This window comes from Lingula anatina, chromosome 6, assembly GCF_051362555.1.
Source record: "Lingula anatina isolate TDL-2025a chromosome 6, LinAna3.0, whole genome shotgun sequence".
Lineage (NCBI taxonomy): Eukaryota > Metazoa > Brachiopoda > Lingulata > Lingulida > Lingulidae > Lingula > Lingula anatina.
The window spans coordinates 1,703,443-1,718,061 of NC_141772.1; the positions used below are offsets into that span (position 1 = coordinate 1,703,443).

A 14,619-nucleotide genomic window follows, 5' to 3' on the forward strand; every position below is an offset into this window, starting at 1 on the left:
AAAAACAAGGCCTTATTCAGAACAAAGGACTAACTAGTCCAAGGGTCAAATATGGCAACTCGCTACAAAGCTTGCCATCTAATCTGCTAATAAACACTGAATAGTTATCCTGTAGAGAAGTATTCAAGTGGGTCGGCCATATTTGACCCTCGGACTACTTAGTTCCCTGTTCTGAATGTGGCCTAAGTCTGAGGCCATGCTTGACTTACACCCCATTTCCATAGATTTTTAGTTTGATCTATCCCTGTGGGAAGTCTCACTAGATTACTGTCAGCTTGGTCGGCTTAAGAGTCTGTCCCGCCTACTAAAAGCTGTAAGGGGGTAATTAACTATGGTGCCAGCTCGGCTGACTGCAATTTAGCGTGAACCCCCAGGGAGTTAGGTCGATCTAAATCTTAATCTTTAGATTGATCTAAATCTCTGGGAAAGCACCCTTAAATTATGTAATATAGACAGAGATGTGCACTACTCAACACCAAAGTGTGAATAAGCTCCCACTGATAAATACAAACTGGTATGTCTGGTGATGGTATAAAACTGATAATTCACTCACTGTGAGCTGCCTTCCTGTAATCCTTATAGTTTTAACTATGAAAGTAGTGTGGAATACCCAGTTACTCGCATTCTGTTTAAGGGGCCATTTCCATAACACTATCGCACTAGCAGGATCGATCTGCCGTTATCTTAAAGGGGACTCTAGCTGAATTGCATTCAGCTTAAGATTGCAAGAAAGTTAATTACTCTCCTAGAATCTTCAGTAAGCGTGACAGACATTTAAGCTGCTTAAACTGAATGCAATTTAGCGAGAATCCTCTCAGAGTTAGATCGATCCTGCTAGTACGATAGGTTTATAGGAACCCAGTCTAAGTCCCATCCAGAAGTTGTACAGAATATGCAATAATTTGTTGCAATTAGATTCCCAAGATTTACTTTCACTAATTTGAACATATTGGAGGAAGGAAAGGATCAAAGAGGAAAAGGAAACAAATGCCATGTTCTCAGTTTGAAAAAGACTTTTTTTTTCAAAAAACTACCCTCCATTCCACAAGCCTTAAGGTAACACAGGTGGGGAGACGAAGCAGGAGGGAATTTAATAAAGGGCAGAAAATTTGCTGTAATAAACTCAATTTGTTACCTTTTTTCTAATTTAAACTGGAACCAGCAGAACTTTTGAACTTTGAGCACAAGTTCTTTTTTAATTGCTCCACATTTGTTTCCCTTCTAGACAAAACAAAATGATGTGGTCAACATATATACATGTTTAATAAGTGAGATTAACTTATGCGAAAAATATGTAATTATCACAGGAATTTCCTCATCATCATCATGCAACATTAAATTTATAAGACTGATCCTCTGCTTCGGATAACATTGAGTGTCCATGCGTGTGCATGTTTTGCTCTTGCACCACATACACACACACACAGAGAGAGAGAGAGAGAGAGAGAGAGAGAGAGAGAGAGAGAGAGAGTAAATTAAGAGACCAATCAAATATCTAATCACATATATGTCATTAACCTCACATGGCCTCTTCTACCATCAACCACACAATGATAATTATCTTAAACTGGACCACCCACCAACACAATTACATCTAAGTCTGATCATATTAGAGGGTCTATAAGAGTTCAATACCAGACAAGCCTATAAATAGTTAGAAGATTGTTCAATTACCAAGCTTTGTTATTTCAAATTGATATGAAGGCGTGTTACCACTGAACGTTCTCTCAGAAGCTCTGTATGTGAGTATGCTTATATACTGATATGAAAAAACTCCTGAAACATTTCAACTTCCCATGTAACATTCCACACATAATGGGTCTCCTCATAATCTGTTATTACACTATTATGATCAAACTTAGACCCTATTCCCACAGATTTTAGATCGATCTATCCCTGTGGGGAGTCTTACTAGATTACTGTCAGCTTAGCCAGCTTAAATGTCCGTCCCCTCTACTAAATTTAGCGTGAACCCCCAGGGAGTTAGGTTGGTCTAGATGTATATTTCTAAATCTATGGGAATGCAGTCATAGGCAGTAAATGTTGGTCTCTCTCCAGGGAACACTGAGAGACATTAATGTCCTGAAACACAGAATGATGTATAAAAAATAAATCTCTTTGTAAAATGTGTTGGAACGCATATCAACAGATCCCAAAACATGCTAAGCTGATATAATGTCGAAGCTAATGTCTGTATGTGACTGCTTAGGCTTCGTTCACATGCAATGTCTATTTTCTAATTTCTATTTTCTATTTGCGGTATGTCTTATGATCACGGTCTGTGGCCTGAATATCCCGCGGCGTAATTACTGGCAGTGCGAGCCAGTTACTATAAGTTACTATAAGTAACTGGCTCGCGCTGCCAGTAATTACGCCGCGGGATATTCAGGCCACAGACCGTGATCATAAGACATACCGCAAATAGAAAATAGAAATTAGAAAATAGACATTGCATGTGAACGAAGCCTTAGTCACAAATAGAAGTAAATAATATCATATATGGGTTAATAGCAGCAGGAAGTCATCAGTGAAAAAAATTGAAGCAAAAAAAACTTCACCAACCCTCTGCAAGCTTGGTATCTCTCAGGTATCCTTTTTGCCTGACTTTTCTGGCATTTTATTTTTATTCCAAAACAAAAATAGGGTGACAGATGCTGAGTAGGCATTGGGTAGGGGGGGGGGGGGGGTGTTTAGCCCCCATCTTCTTCCTCCATGAAAGTAAGGATGCTATGGTAATCTGCCCACTTCATTAATCCAAGCACATCAAACATGCTTTCTGTGAATTTTTTTAAATTTGTTGTTGTAAAATCATCAAATGGACACAGGTGTACAATAAAATGTTTAACTAATCTAATCAGACAAATCCAAACACATCCTTCAAGATAAACTAAAACAGAAGAAAATACAGTGTTCATTTTTTCTTCTGTAAGTTAATTTTTAATTTTTTTAAAATTTTCATGACATGAAATGATAATCTCAAAACCTGACATCTATTAACTCTATACAGGATCTATCAAGGGCTGGCAATTTTGCATGAAATTTTCATCATGTAATAAACAAGATTTAAAATATTTGACAATCCGAGGTCATTTGATCATTGATTTGATGAAAACCAAGTAATTTATCAGACTCAAAGAAAAAAATGTGTTAGACCTTTCGGTTGCTGACAAACAACTTAATTACATTATTGATTACGATAAGGGACTGGAATTGTTGGTCTAATCTACAGATTGATGCAGATCAAAAGTACTTTTTCGCATGTAAATTGGTTATTTGTGGAAGGAGGCATGACATTTGCAATTTTTCACAAGATTATCACGCATAACCAAATGCTCAATGAGGGTTAGAAATCTGCTCAACTAAAGTCTTACTCTTCAGTCTATGTGAATAAACCAAAATTAAGAAGAAAATTTTTTCCATAATCCAAATTCAAAAGCTGACTGCATCGTCATGCCTTATAACACTTGTACCATTTTGGACATAGTGAATTCCCATGCACATGTTCAAAAGCGCAGGTGCTGGCACACACAAACACACGCACGCACACAAACATTATTACAAGCTAACAAGAACAGTAATGTCAGGTAAAACTTGGGTCACGTATCATAATTTCGAGCTTTAACTGGACACAAAATACTCAAATGGTCTGGTTAACGGAATTTACAAAATATATGATAGGTTTCTGATGTAATGAACCACGCCTACTTGCCCTGATATTATATTCTGCAGAGTTTAATTTAAAACTGTCCATGCATTGGTCAGTTTGGCATCAGCAAAGACCTTGCAGCTAAATATAAACCAAGGCATACAATAAACTTAATGCACATAAGCAAAGGTCACAGTGACAGTACAGAGACTGGGTTGTATTTTTTCTATTGCTATTATAACATTTCCTTTAACACTTATTATAGTTGAAAGTGTGTAACTGAATTTGGAATGACTTTTATTTATTTTAAGGTTACTCTCTCTCTCTCTCTCTCTCTCTCTCTCTCTCTCTCTCTCTCTCTCTCTCTCTCTCTCCCCGTTTCCACTTGCAAGAACCAACCACCACTAAGCAACAGTATTTATAGCTCAGTTTTCATTAAACTATTCTTGGGGAACAAATGACTCCCCAACCACAAAGCACCTTTTACCATTTCTGTGTTTTGTGTGCCAGTCAGGAATAATAAGCTTGCAATTGGCATCTTTGCCCAGAAACCTTTACCACAGGCCTTGTTTCATGAAACTATTCTTAGCTACTAGCTGCCAATGTGGTATTATTCCATATTTCTACCAAGAAGGCAGAAGTGGCAAACCAATTATGAAGTTATAAGCTGAGCATGACTTCACGAAAAAGTCCTCAGGTTTAAATTTCTCCCTTAACTATATAGATCATATAATATACTTATATTTCAGTCAGCTGAGTTGACAAAACACTTCAAAAACACTAAACACGTGTTCCCCTTACCTTTCATTCTTCCCTGGACCACTGCTACTGTTTGCTGCACTGATGCCTATAGTCCACTGGTGAATGAGACTCTATAGGGGCCCATCCTGAGAATAAGATGCTGCTGCCACCTTTCTGTTGCCAGGAAAACTAAACTAAACATCTGCTGCAGGCGGTTTTTAACAAGCAAATTTAGTTTTGTATTTTAAGTAAAATTAAGGACATGAACCTTTTTAAGAAATCATTATTTGCTGAGATGTGAAAGAACAATGCAAAAAAAAAACATTTGGCAAAACAGTTGGCAGCAGGTAAAATTTATCTGAAATCCATGCCACAACAAAACTACTAGTGAAACAGTTACCCTAAAAACCAAAAAAGAGGTGTGAAAAAATAATAATAAACTGAAAAATTAAACATTTAGCAAATTAAATGTGCAAAAAGTAGGCTGAAATGTTCAACTTATGCAGTACAAAAAAAATACATCCACTTATAAATGCAGTCACAGCAACAACTTTATTATATCTGTAAGTGAAGGAAAAGATATATGCACTAACTGTAATTACACAGCAAAGCCTGCAAATATACAAACACCAAACAGCAAAAACAGTGCAACAACAGTCACAGATAAGAAAACATAAAATAACAATGTCTGTATATAAAAAGGCGATGCACATTTATGTCAACCTTAATAGAAGTACAATTAAATGCTGACACTACACACCAAAGGAAACCAAATCATAAAATTAAGACAGAAATAACAGGGTTCGAAGGATTAAATGGGGGTCAACAAGTTAAACCACTTCTTCTGTGTTATTTTCCTAATTGAGATTAAAAATTCCAAGATCAAAATTTTCCAATTTATAATTAAAGACCAAATCAAATCTCAATGTATTATTTTTTTCCATTAGAGGGGGAGAGGAGAGAGAGGGAGAAGAAATAAAAGGTCAGAAGTGATTTTAATTTATTTCTAAGAATGTAATTCAGGCATTCAGTATTCTTCAAGAAACATGTGAACAAACCTTTTTTCCTTATCTCCACCCTTTTCTATATCCATTCCATTTGCATCATCAATAACATCCTTTGTGGAAACATCAGCAGTAACAGCATCAACAACATCAGCACTGCCAACAACAGGAGCAGCAACACTCGGTGTTTCAGGTGTTACAATTTCAGGTAACTCGTCATCATCATCATCAATGAACACATCATCGTCTCCATCCTCGTCATCTTCACAGAATCTGACAGATCTCTGTTCTGTTGCATTGGAAGACATGTTGGTCAGTTTACATACATAGCCCTGAGTTAGAATTACTGTGGTCCTTCCCTGAAGATACGTTAACAACATGGATAGACAAGTGAAGATGCCATTAATTTTAGCAGGAAATAAAACAAAAAGAAACTAGAAAATAACATTTATGAATTTTTTAAAAAAAATAAATACACTGTGAGAGAGAGAGAGAGAGAGAGAGAGGAATATTGTCAATATCAAAAACAAAGCAGGTATTCTGTACGTGAATTGCCTGCCAAAATGATTTTTCCTTATATAGGGTTAAAGATTAAAGTTTTCAATAAGGGAAGATAAATATCTTTGCAAAATATACGTAGACATAAAAAATATGACTTGGGCCAAGTTTGGGGCAATTTCAAACGAGTACAGTGTACCTTCAACTTTAAAAAAGAACATTTTGCGCTTAAATGTTTGACGAGTAAGACATACCAAATGCAGTATTTGTTTTTATAAGTATTGTATCAGTCGAACGCCCCTGAAGTACCTTCCTCAAGAAGGATAACCTACCTCTGAACCGTGAACTCTGTGAGTGACCTAGATTCTCATTCTTTTTGGAACCTGTTGACCTACTTATACTCAAGAGGAGCTTAGTGTGAGCAAGAGTGAAAATTTCATTGAAAAACACACCTCACTTTATTGAATAAAAGACGCATATTTGATTCTGTGTTTTAAATAGATTTTTAAAAGCTTTTTTTAGAAACCTCATCTTTTGCATCCAAGTCAAAAAAAAAAATGTGTCCTCCTCATCGACACATTGGCGACACCTGACGTTGATTTTTGTGCGGAAGTTGTGCAACATCAAAACAAGCGCATGTGACGCGTGACATTGCACCACAGGTGATCAATGACCAAACAAGTACTGTATATAAAACGGTTGTCGGGTGTCTTTGAATGACCAAAGGGATTAAACGACAACAGCAGAAGACAGAGCTGTAAGCAGTGGAGAAAAAATAGGAGCGTAATTAGAAGAGGAGAGCCTGGCTTCAAGGTAGCTGAGACAGGAATGCAGTAGTTAATCGTGAAGTTATTTGAGCTTTATCATGATGTTATTACCTTGTTTTACCCCCCTGCACTGTTAGTGTTTCTCCTCCATTCCGAGATCATCGTTACTCCTCACAAAGTTACTAAGGAAAATTCTGTTATCTTACCCTCACCGTTTCTCCCCTTGCTGTTTGGAAAATTTTGACACTTTCTGTTCCTAGTTTTGACATTGGAAATGAAACAAAAACTAGCAGGTAATGAACGTTTTAAAATAAATGCAGTGACATGATTTGCCTCATGCCCTGGTGAACAGATACCAATTTTCTGTTGTTAGTCAATCTGTACAGGTTGGATACATCATAATTAAATTACTCATTTAATCATTATTCTAAATAAGTGGCATTAGAATTGTATTTTATATTATAGTATCTGGTATTTATATCATATTTCAAACAGATACTTATGTGTTTTTTAGCATCAACTTCATTTTAGTCTCTTTCTGTTTTATTTTCCATAATTCTCTCCAGTCTTCAGTCAATGACAGGGAAGTGAGAGTGAAGAATCTACCATGAATATGGATATAGCAGGGGAAGTAGAAAAGATAAAAACCCTGTTTGGCAAAGGAGTGAAGATTATCAAGGATGTTGGAGATTTCCTATATGTGATAGACATCAAACCAAATGCAGAATGGGATCTAACCTTCAAGTTTCAGATTCCAAGTATGGACATTTTTTACTTCTTGTATGTTTAAATATGTGAAATATTTTTATTTCTGAATCAATGAAAGATAGTGTAAAAAACAAAATTTCTTACAATTCAATGTGTCATTTTATATTTAATGAGTATTTAAGAACTCAGGAGAAATCATTCTTGGTAAATTCCGGATGTATAAACTTGCCATTATCCATATAAATATCTGTTTTCAGAAGAAACAGGATCAAATATATCAGAAGTTATTGCCAGATCACAGGCCCTGGACATGGAGCAGTTATCTGAATTGTCCAAGCACCTGCAAGAAAAGCTGACCGGCAGTTGTGTCCAGGGAGAGTTCTTTGAAGAGGTTCTCACAGCAGGGCAGGAGTGGATAAAAAGCCACGGTCTTGAAGAACAGGTGGCCTGTACGACTTGTAAAGGATCAAAAGGGAACCCGACATGTAAAAAATCCAAAGAAAAGAGAAAAAAGAAACCGAAAGAGAAAGAGGAAAAAGATGAAAAGAAACCATCAATGAAAACGGCTATGGACGTCATCAAGAGGATATTATGGGATGGCAGCCTGGACTCGGATGACTTTGTAATTGGTTACTTGGATCGTTTCCGTGGAGTCATTGAGAAAGATTTCTCAGAATTTTCATGGGAGGACATAGCCTCAGTAGATTACGACACATTAGCGATTCCAAAACATAGGATTGTATATTTCAAGTACAAGGACCTGATAGTGTGGCATAAGACCAGGAGATTTGACCATGTGTTCGGGTCTGCGGGAAAACCCAGTAAGACAATCATGGAGGTGATTGACCAGTATGAAGAGAACTTGAAGAATAACAGGGCAGAGGAAGAGGAGGAAGAGGAAGCCGAAGGTTCTAGTCTAGACTCTGATGATGACAGCGATGATGGCATAGAAGTGACAATTGATACTGAGGAGAACAATCTTTGCCTTGATGATGAAGGTGAAGAAGTCTGTGACAGTGAATACTGGACTGATAAGTTGAGACCCAATCACTTCATAGCTGTCCGAATAACCAGCCCAGACATCGTAGAAACGGTTGCAAACATCCAGGACGCCATCTTGGAAGTTGAACCCCGCTACGAGAGTTGCATAGTGCCCCCCAATGCTCTTCACCTAACACTATGTGTCCTACGATTGGACGGAAAGGAAGCAATAGCTCATGCAGTGGAAACTTTAAAATCAATTCAGTCCGAGTTGCAGGCCATAGCTGCAAAGGGAATCAAACTTCATCTCGAAGGGACTGGCGTTTTCTACGGCAGAGTGCTGTACGCCAAGGTCCATCACGAGTCAGTTTTCACTGAATTTCTACATCATCTCCAAGTCTGTCTCAGTGCAGAAGGACTCCCCATAAAAGATGCCCATGAATTTGTCCCCCATGTAACTATAATGAAAACCACACGCCCAGTGTCTCGACAACTGGGGACGAAGACCATTAATCCCTATATCCAAGAGCATTTTAAGGACACGGTTTTTGGCAACCAGTGCATTCAGTCCATTCATTTGTGTGCTATGGGAGATGAGAGAAGAGAGGACGGGTTTTATATGTGTCCAGTCAGTTTAGACTTCTCTGTTCAGTAGGGGAGCTTTTAATACAAAAAAAAAACTTACATTTTTTATGTGATACATGATTATGTCGTTTACTTGGAAGATTTAAAAGAATAATTTTATATAGTGGAGAAAGAGTCAAAGAATTCACCAACGGATCAGGGTGTAAAGTGTAGCCAATAGTTTTTTTTTACAAATTGCTTCTTTATCAATTTTTTTTCAAATGATGTTTGAATAAGACTTCTGATTTAAAAAAAAGTCCAGTTTTTTTTTTTTTTTGTTTTTTTGTATCGTATGCATATTTTATTCCAAATCAGAAAATGAGTTTTCTACCTCTTTCCAATTAAAGGGATAACAACTTCATTTTCGAAAAAAAAAAGTTTTTTTTCCTGGGGTAAACAATTTTTTTATCAAACAAATTGTCTGCAGTGGCATTATGTGTAATACAATTATCTGGGTGTGAAAATTTTGGCCCCCATAACCCTAAGCCCAGTAAATGCACAGTCTGTATCTTAATTATTGATGAGACTGATGCTTCAAATAATCTTTGAAAGCAGTTAAAGGGATAACAATTGTTCATTTTAGTCAAAAAATGATTTTCCTGGGGTAAGCAACAATTTTCCCATACTTAGGCTCTATTCCCATAGATTTTATATCGATCTATCCCGGCGGGGAGTCTCACTTGATTACTTTCAGGTAATCCGACTTAAATGTCCGTTCCGCCTACTACAAGCTGTAAGGGGGTAATTAACTTTCGTGTCCGCCCGGCTGACAGCTATTTAGCGTGAACCCCCAGGGAGTTAGGTCGATCTTAAGTAGGTCGATCTAATCTATGGAAATGGGGTGTTAGTAATGGTTAATGGATCCATTTCTACATTCAAAGTTATTCCCTTTTTTAATAATCGCTTAAGAGATTATTACAGAGTATAGTCATCAGTGGAGGTCACATAGTCTGATGCTTTAAATGCTATTTTTGAGGTAAAAGAAAATATGGTATACTTCTATGAATTGTTTACAATCATAGTTTTATTGTGAAATTCTCATAGGAAGGGTTGTTATCCCTTTAATGCGTTGCGCCCCCCAACTATCAACAATCTGTAAAAACTGGCGTGGATCACTTCCCTCCATCAACCTTTTATCGAGGATGGTTTGCAGGGCAGATGATAACCTTTCATCTTGCACAAGATTAGCGTTTTGGGATACAGGTAAATTCCTAAGGCTAACGACGGTATATATATAACGTAGCGCTCCGTCGAGTTTAATATCTGCCTTTTATTTAATTTGTATTATTATTTTTGTAATCAAGAACAGGAATATGAAATGTCAAATCCACTACTATGTGGGCAATTTAGGAGCGCGGAAAGATTTTTTCCTGGGGGCCAGATTTTTTTTTAATTGTCTATTGAAAGGGGGTGTATCCGAATTTTCTCAAACGTATAGTCGACCGAGCTCGTTGACAATTTTATCAATTTTGTAAAGTCTTAGGCTAAACTATCCGGCGCTATTAGTATTTTAAAATTTATAATATATCTAAATATAATTCAAAAATATTTCACGGATTTACTTTCAACAATTTCAGATAAAATGCACTGAAAGTAGGTTCATATTGGGTGACAGGGGCACAAATTATTCTTCCTTCCACCTATCTATTATACTGTATACAAAAATAACAAAGTCTGAATGTTTGATATTATTATACATGTAGAAATATGTTACTTTCTATTTTGCTACATTGCATCATGTAATCACCGCTTTCATTATCCTGTGTGATTATTATAAAATAGTTTTGCTCTGTCCGCGTACTTTCAGTTAATCTTATATCTTTTCTGAGTTCAACACGTCACGTCGGGCTTGCAACCAATCAAATGATATTTTATCCACTTTCACAAATATGTAAATTTTGAAAAGCTGCAATAATTAAAGCTCATAGACACCGACGTGTTGAATTGATGCTGACTATCAAAGGCCCCATTCAGAAAAGGGGACTTACTAGTCCGAGGGTCAACTATGGCCAACCCACCTCCCCACGGAATATCTATTGTGTCTATTAGTGGATTAGGATTTGATGGCAAGCTTTGTTGTGGGTCGCCATATTTGACCCTCGGACTAGTTAGTCCCCTATTCTTAATGAGGCCAAATATCGTCAAATCTCTAATTTTGAAGCGAGTGTAAGTGAGCAAAAAAAGTTCGTTTTTCAAACGGTCGCAGGTCCGGAGAAGCAGTGGCTTAAATCAGTTCAATTCTTTAATTGAAGGTACATCATCACCTTGATATTTTAAAACTTGTAATCAGTGTTCTCTGAATCCTTCTATGATGATCGCTGCCCGTAAATCTCCCTCTCTCTCTCTCTCTCTCTCTCACACACACACACACACACACACACACACTCTCTCTCTCTCTCTCTTCAAATAAAAGCTAAAATCCTGGATGCGGCAAATAACCCGGCGGCGAAGTTGTATCGTACAGTCCAGGCTGGAACTGGTGCGGGGGAGGTCCTGGGTACTGTCCCCCGCCAACGTACCGCATCCCCGCCATCTCCCCCGGACCAGGCATCCCGGGGAGGGGCAAACTTGGATACGGTGGTCCTCCGCCAGCTGGCGCGTGAGGAGACGACGTCATCGCATACAGGCCGTCGTCCTGAGAAGTTGGGGGGAATGATGTCGTAAATCCAGGGTGGGTCACGCCCAAATTCATGCTACCAGAGGGGGGTTGATATCCCCCCATTAAAGAATACTGACTCCCCCCGAGTTGAGATTCAGCTGTAGCGTACATAGCATGTTGCGGATGCTGCTGCTGGGGATATAAAGACGGCTGGGAGTTTTGCGGATATCCATACGGCTGCCCACCGGTATAAACCTGAGGTGGACTTGTGAGTAAATCCTGTGGCGGATACCCCTGCTGTGCGGGCACAGGAAGTCCTCCTACGCTGGGCGGATAATATCCGCCGGATTGCACTGGCATGACATCTTGCTGGGGCGGGTAGCCTGGTTGTGGCGCATAACCCCCCTGGACGGGCGTGTAACCCCCCTGTGAGGACGGGAATCCCCCCTGGGGAGGCGGGAATCCGCCCTGCGGAGGCAGATGCGACATTTGATGTTGTGTTGTTGATTCAAGGCGTCGTTTTCTCCGGGATGACCTGAAAGACGTTTATGAAACATATTGCATTAAATTGCGATTCAGTAAATTGGGCTCCTATTAGCAAAGTGTGCATCATTTCAGGTAATACAATAAAGTCCCACACTGTTAATTATGACATGACTAATGTCAACACATTCAACAAAATACTAGAAAAGCACTCAGAGAACGCAGACTCCCGCCGAGACGAACATTTAACTAATAATTAACCATTAATTACGAAATGGATCATCACCAAAATGTAATCATTCGTTCCTTGGACCATTTCCGACCTATCCAGAAAATTTCAGTAGAATCCGTCCACAACTTTCGGCATAATGCTGCTAACAAAACTATCTAATCAACGAATAACGAAGAAAACTATAGTTAGTTACTAACTAACCAACTAACTAACTAGCGGGACGGAAAGAATAACCTCCTTGGCGGAGGTCGCTATCCCTCCATACTTTTTTCTTACAACCCCGAATCGCCAACTGTCAAATATAGACAGGTAGAAGGATTTTATAAGCTGGATGTTTTCAGATTGCCTAAATAAAGCTACTAGAAAGTAGAAGGTGCATATTGAGCCAATGTGTGTGTGTGTGTGTGTGTGTGTTTGTGTGTACTTATGTCAAAGAAGTCACTAAACTCCAGCAAATGCCAGCATACATGTATATATGTATGTATATAGTGCCAAAGGGTAAAACTAAAAGAAATGTCACGCACAAGTTTCGGTGCATTTCCCGAAAATTAATATTTGCACATATATTTTAGGCTTACTATCTGTGCCTTATAAATTGGAGGTGGGGGTGGGAGGGTGTAGGCCAAATGTACGACGAGAAGTTTAAAGAAGGTGTCGTTTGAACAGTTTTAAGGTCTTTATCTGCTGCCCGACAGATAAATTTCGGTCTTTTACTTTATTTATTTATTTATTTTTTTTTTTTTTGAGGGGGGGGGGGGGAGGGCACATGTGTATGTTACTTGTGTTAGAAACTGATACTAATACTAATAGTAGCTATAAGTTGTAGGTCCTACAGGCTATTTAGTATCACGTCATATGTATGTTTAAGAGGTATATTTATCACAGACATGCAGAGATTAATAGACGGACGGTGATGGAATCGGACTTTGCCTGGCATAAGAGGGCGATGATCATCCATCATCTACACTTCTGTCTGCAGCAGTGTGCTAATCAATGGCTAATACCCTGCACTGATTATTAAATCCATGTAGGTCAAATTTAAACTGGACAGACGCTGTCCCAAGATGCATCAAATTTTAAAAAGAAAATGCCAAATTGAATGATTCAGTGTTTACCCCCAGTGTCTCACTGGGAGGTTATGGCACCAAGCGTGAAAACAACTGCAGTCTGAATACAGCATCTCTGTATGGTCTTCACTCCAGTTTTTTACCCAGCCGTTCACTTACCTTTGCCGCTCGTGAAAATCTGCTACAGTCTATTGCACCCCAGATATTGCACCTGTTCAATGTTTCGTTTGGAGTCAAGCTACCCTGCCACGCCGTATTTATAATCCATCCAACTGCAATCGTACTAAGGTAACGAGTTCAGTCACTGGCAAACCGAAGCTCTATTTGCCCTTGCATTCACTGCCGTTATTACAGAAGCGGAGTGGAGTACATTCAATGCTGTTGTTTACTGTTGGCTAGGACGCCACCTTGCAAAATAAACATGCGCATACTTTGTCCATAGATCAATAAAGCCTGGAGAAATCGTGTGCTTTAGAGACCGTTTTCAAATCCGCGCTGTGTACGGTGTAGCTAGCCACCTTCAGCTTCTCGTCTGACAGTCGCCGTTGATAACAAACAACGTCAGGTGTGAGGGAAAGGATCGAGAGCGTTAACGGTGCCCAATTGGCGTTTTCGTTGATATTTCGTGTGTGTTTGGGCGTGTGTGTGTGTGTGGGGGAGAGGGGGGGGGGGTGAGGGGGAGCGAGTAGGAAAACTTGCGTATATATTGAGGGCATTAAAGGGGCGGGTTTACAAGTGACCTGGGCACAATTTGTTGGCAATTTATGATGATAATAATAATAATAATAATAATAATAATAATAATAATAATGTTTATTGAGCTATAAATGTGTACATAGTTTGACATTTGCTGGCTCTTTAATCCACCGGTACTACGAAGGGTAGTATATATACATGTATACAATAAGGATAATAATAAATAACATAATATGAAATATTGATACCACTTACATTGTACTTAATGCAATGAAGTAAGTACACGTGTGATATTTTAATACACTTGTAGGGCTGCTTTACAACAGAGACTTATGTTAGGTTAATTTTCTACTTTGGCATAGTTGTTGAAATGGGTAGAGGATTTTAGACATTTGAATTTAATATTTTATTAAAATTATCTAATTATGAATTATCTTTCTGTAATTATAATTGCCCTTCAGAGTAAAAAGCGCAGTTGAATCATGTTAAAGGTACTTTTCCGCTAGATATATAACTCCTAACCTCTTTTTACATCTTCAGTAGACTATCCTACTTAGTCTAACTGTTAAACCA

General features: G+C 38.3%; 3 protein-coding genes across 7 annotated transcripts in view; 1 reads left to right on the forward strand and 2 right to left on the reverse strand.

The window, feature by feature from the left end:
* The window catches only part of LOC106169229 (uncharacterized), a 64,118-nt gene extending 57,729 nt beyond the window's left edge, over positions 1 to 6,389 (reverse strand). For 2 of the 4 annotated variants that reach the window (XM_013548644.2, XM_013548636.2), the window contains exon 1: positions 4,448 to 5,414. Coding sequence is in view for 2 of the 4 variants with exons in the window: in XM_013548668.2 (XP_013404122.1) it covers positions 5,446 to 5,699 (254 nt within the window). In the remaining 2 variants the exon portion in view is untranslated. The other 2 variants (XM_013548668.2, XM_013548675.2) reach the window with 2 other exon arrangements.
* Positions 6,390 to 6,488: 99 nt separating this feature from the next.
* On the forward strand, positions 6,489 to 10,763 carry LOC106169271 (leukocyte receptor cluster member 9). Of its 2 annotated transcripts, none has more exons than XM_013548685.2 (3): positions 6,489 to 6,702; positions 7,223 to 7,414; positions 7,622 to 10,763. In XM_013548685.2, the coding sequence occupies exons 2-3, from the start codon at positions 7,264 to 7,266 to the stop codon at positions 8,998 to 9,000; spliced, it is 1,530 nt and encodes a 509-aa protein (XP_013404139.2). In that variant the 5' UTR covers positions 6,489 to 6,702; positions 7,223 to 7,263; the 3' UTR covers positions 9,001 to 10,763. The 2 variants fall into 2 exon arrangements, with proteins under 2 accessions (XP_013404139.2, XP_086870943.1); XM_087014817.1 differs by lacking the exon at positions 6,489 to 6,702 and adding an exon at positions 6,725 to 6,949.
* Positions 10,645 to 13,976, reverse strand: LOC106169164 (uncharacterized). The gene is made up of 2 exons (XM_013548546.2): positions 13,510 to 13,976; positions 10,645 to 12,103 (listed from the first exon to the last, which is right to left on the reverse strand). Exon 2 carries the CDS (start codon positions 12,055 to 12,057, stop codon positions 11,383 to 11,385), a length of 675 nt encoding a protein of 224 aa, XP_013404000.1. The 5' UTR covers positions 12,058 to 12,103; positions 13,510 to 13,976; the 3' UTR covers positions 10,645 to 11,382.
* Between the last annotated feature and the right edge of the window lie 643 nt (positions 13,977 to 14,619).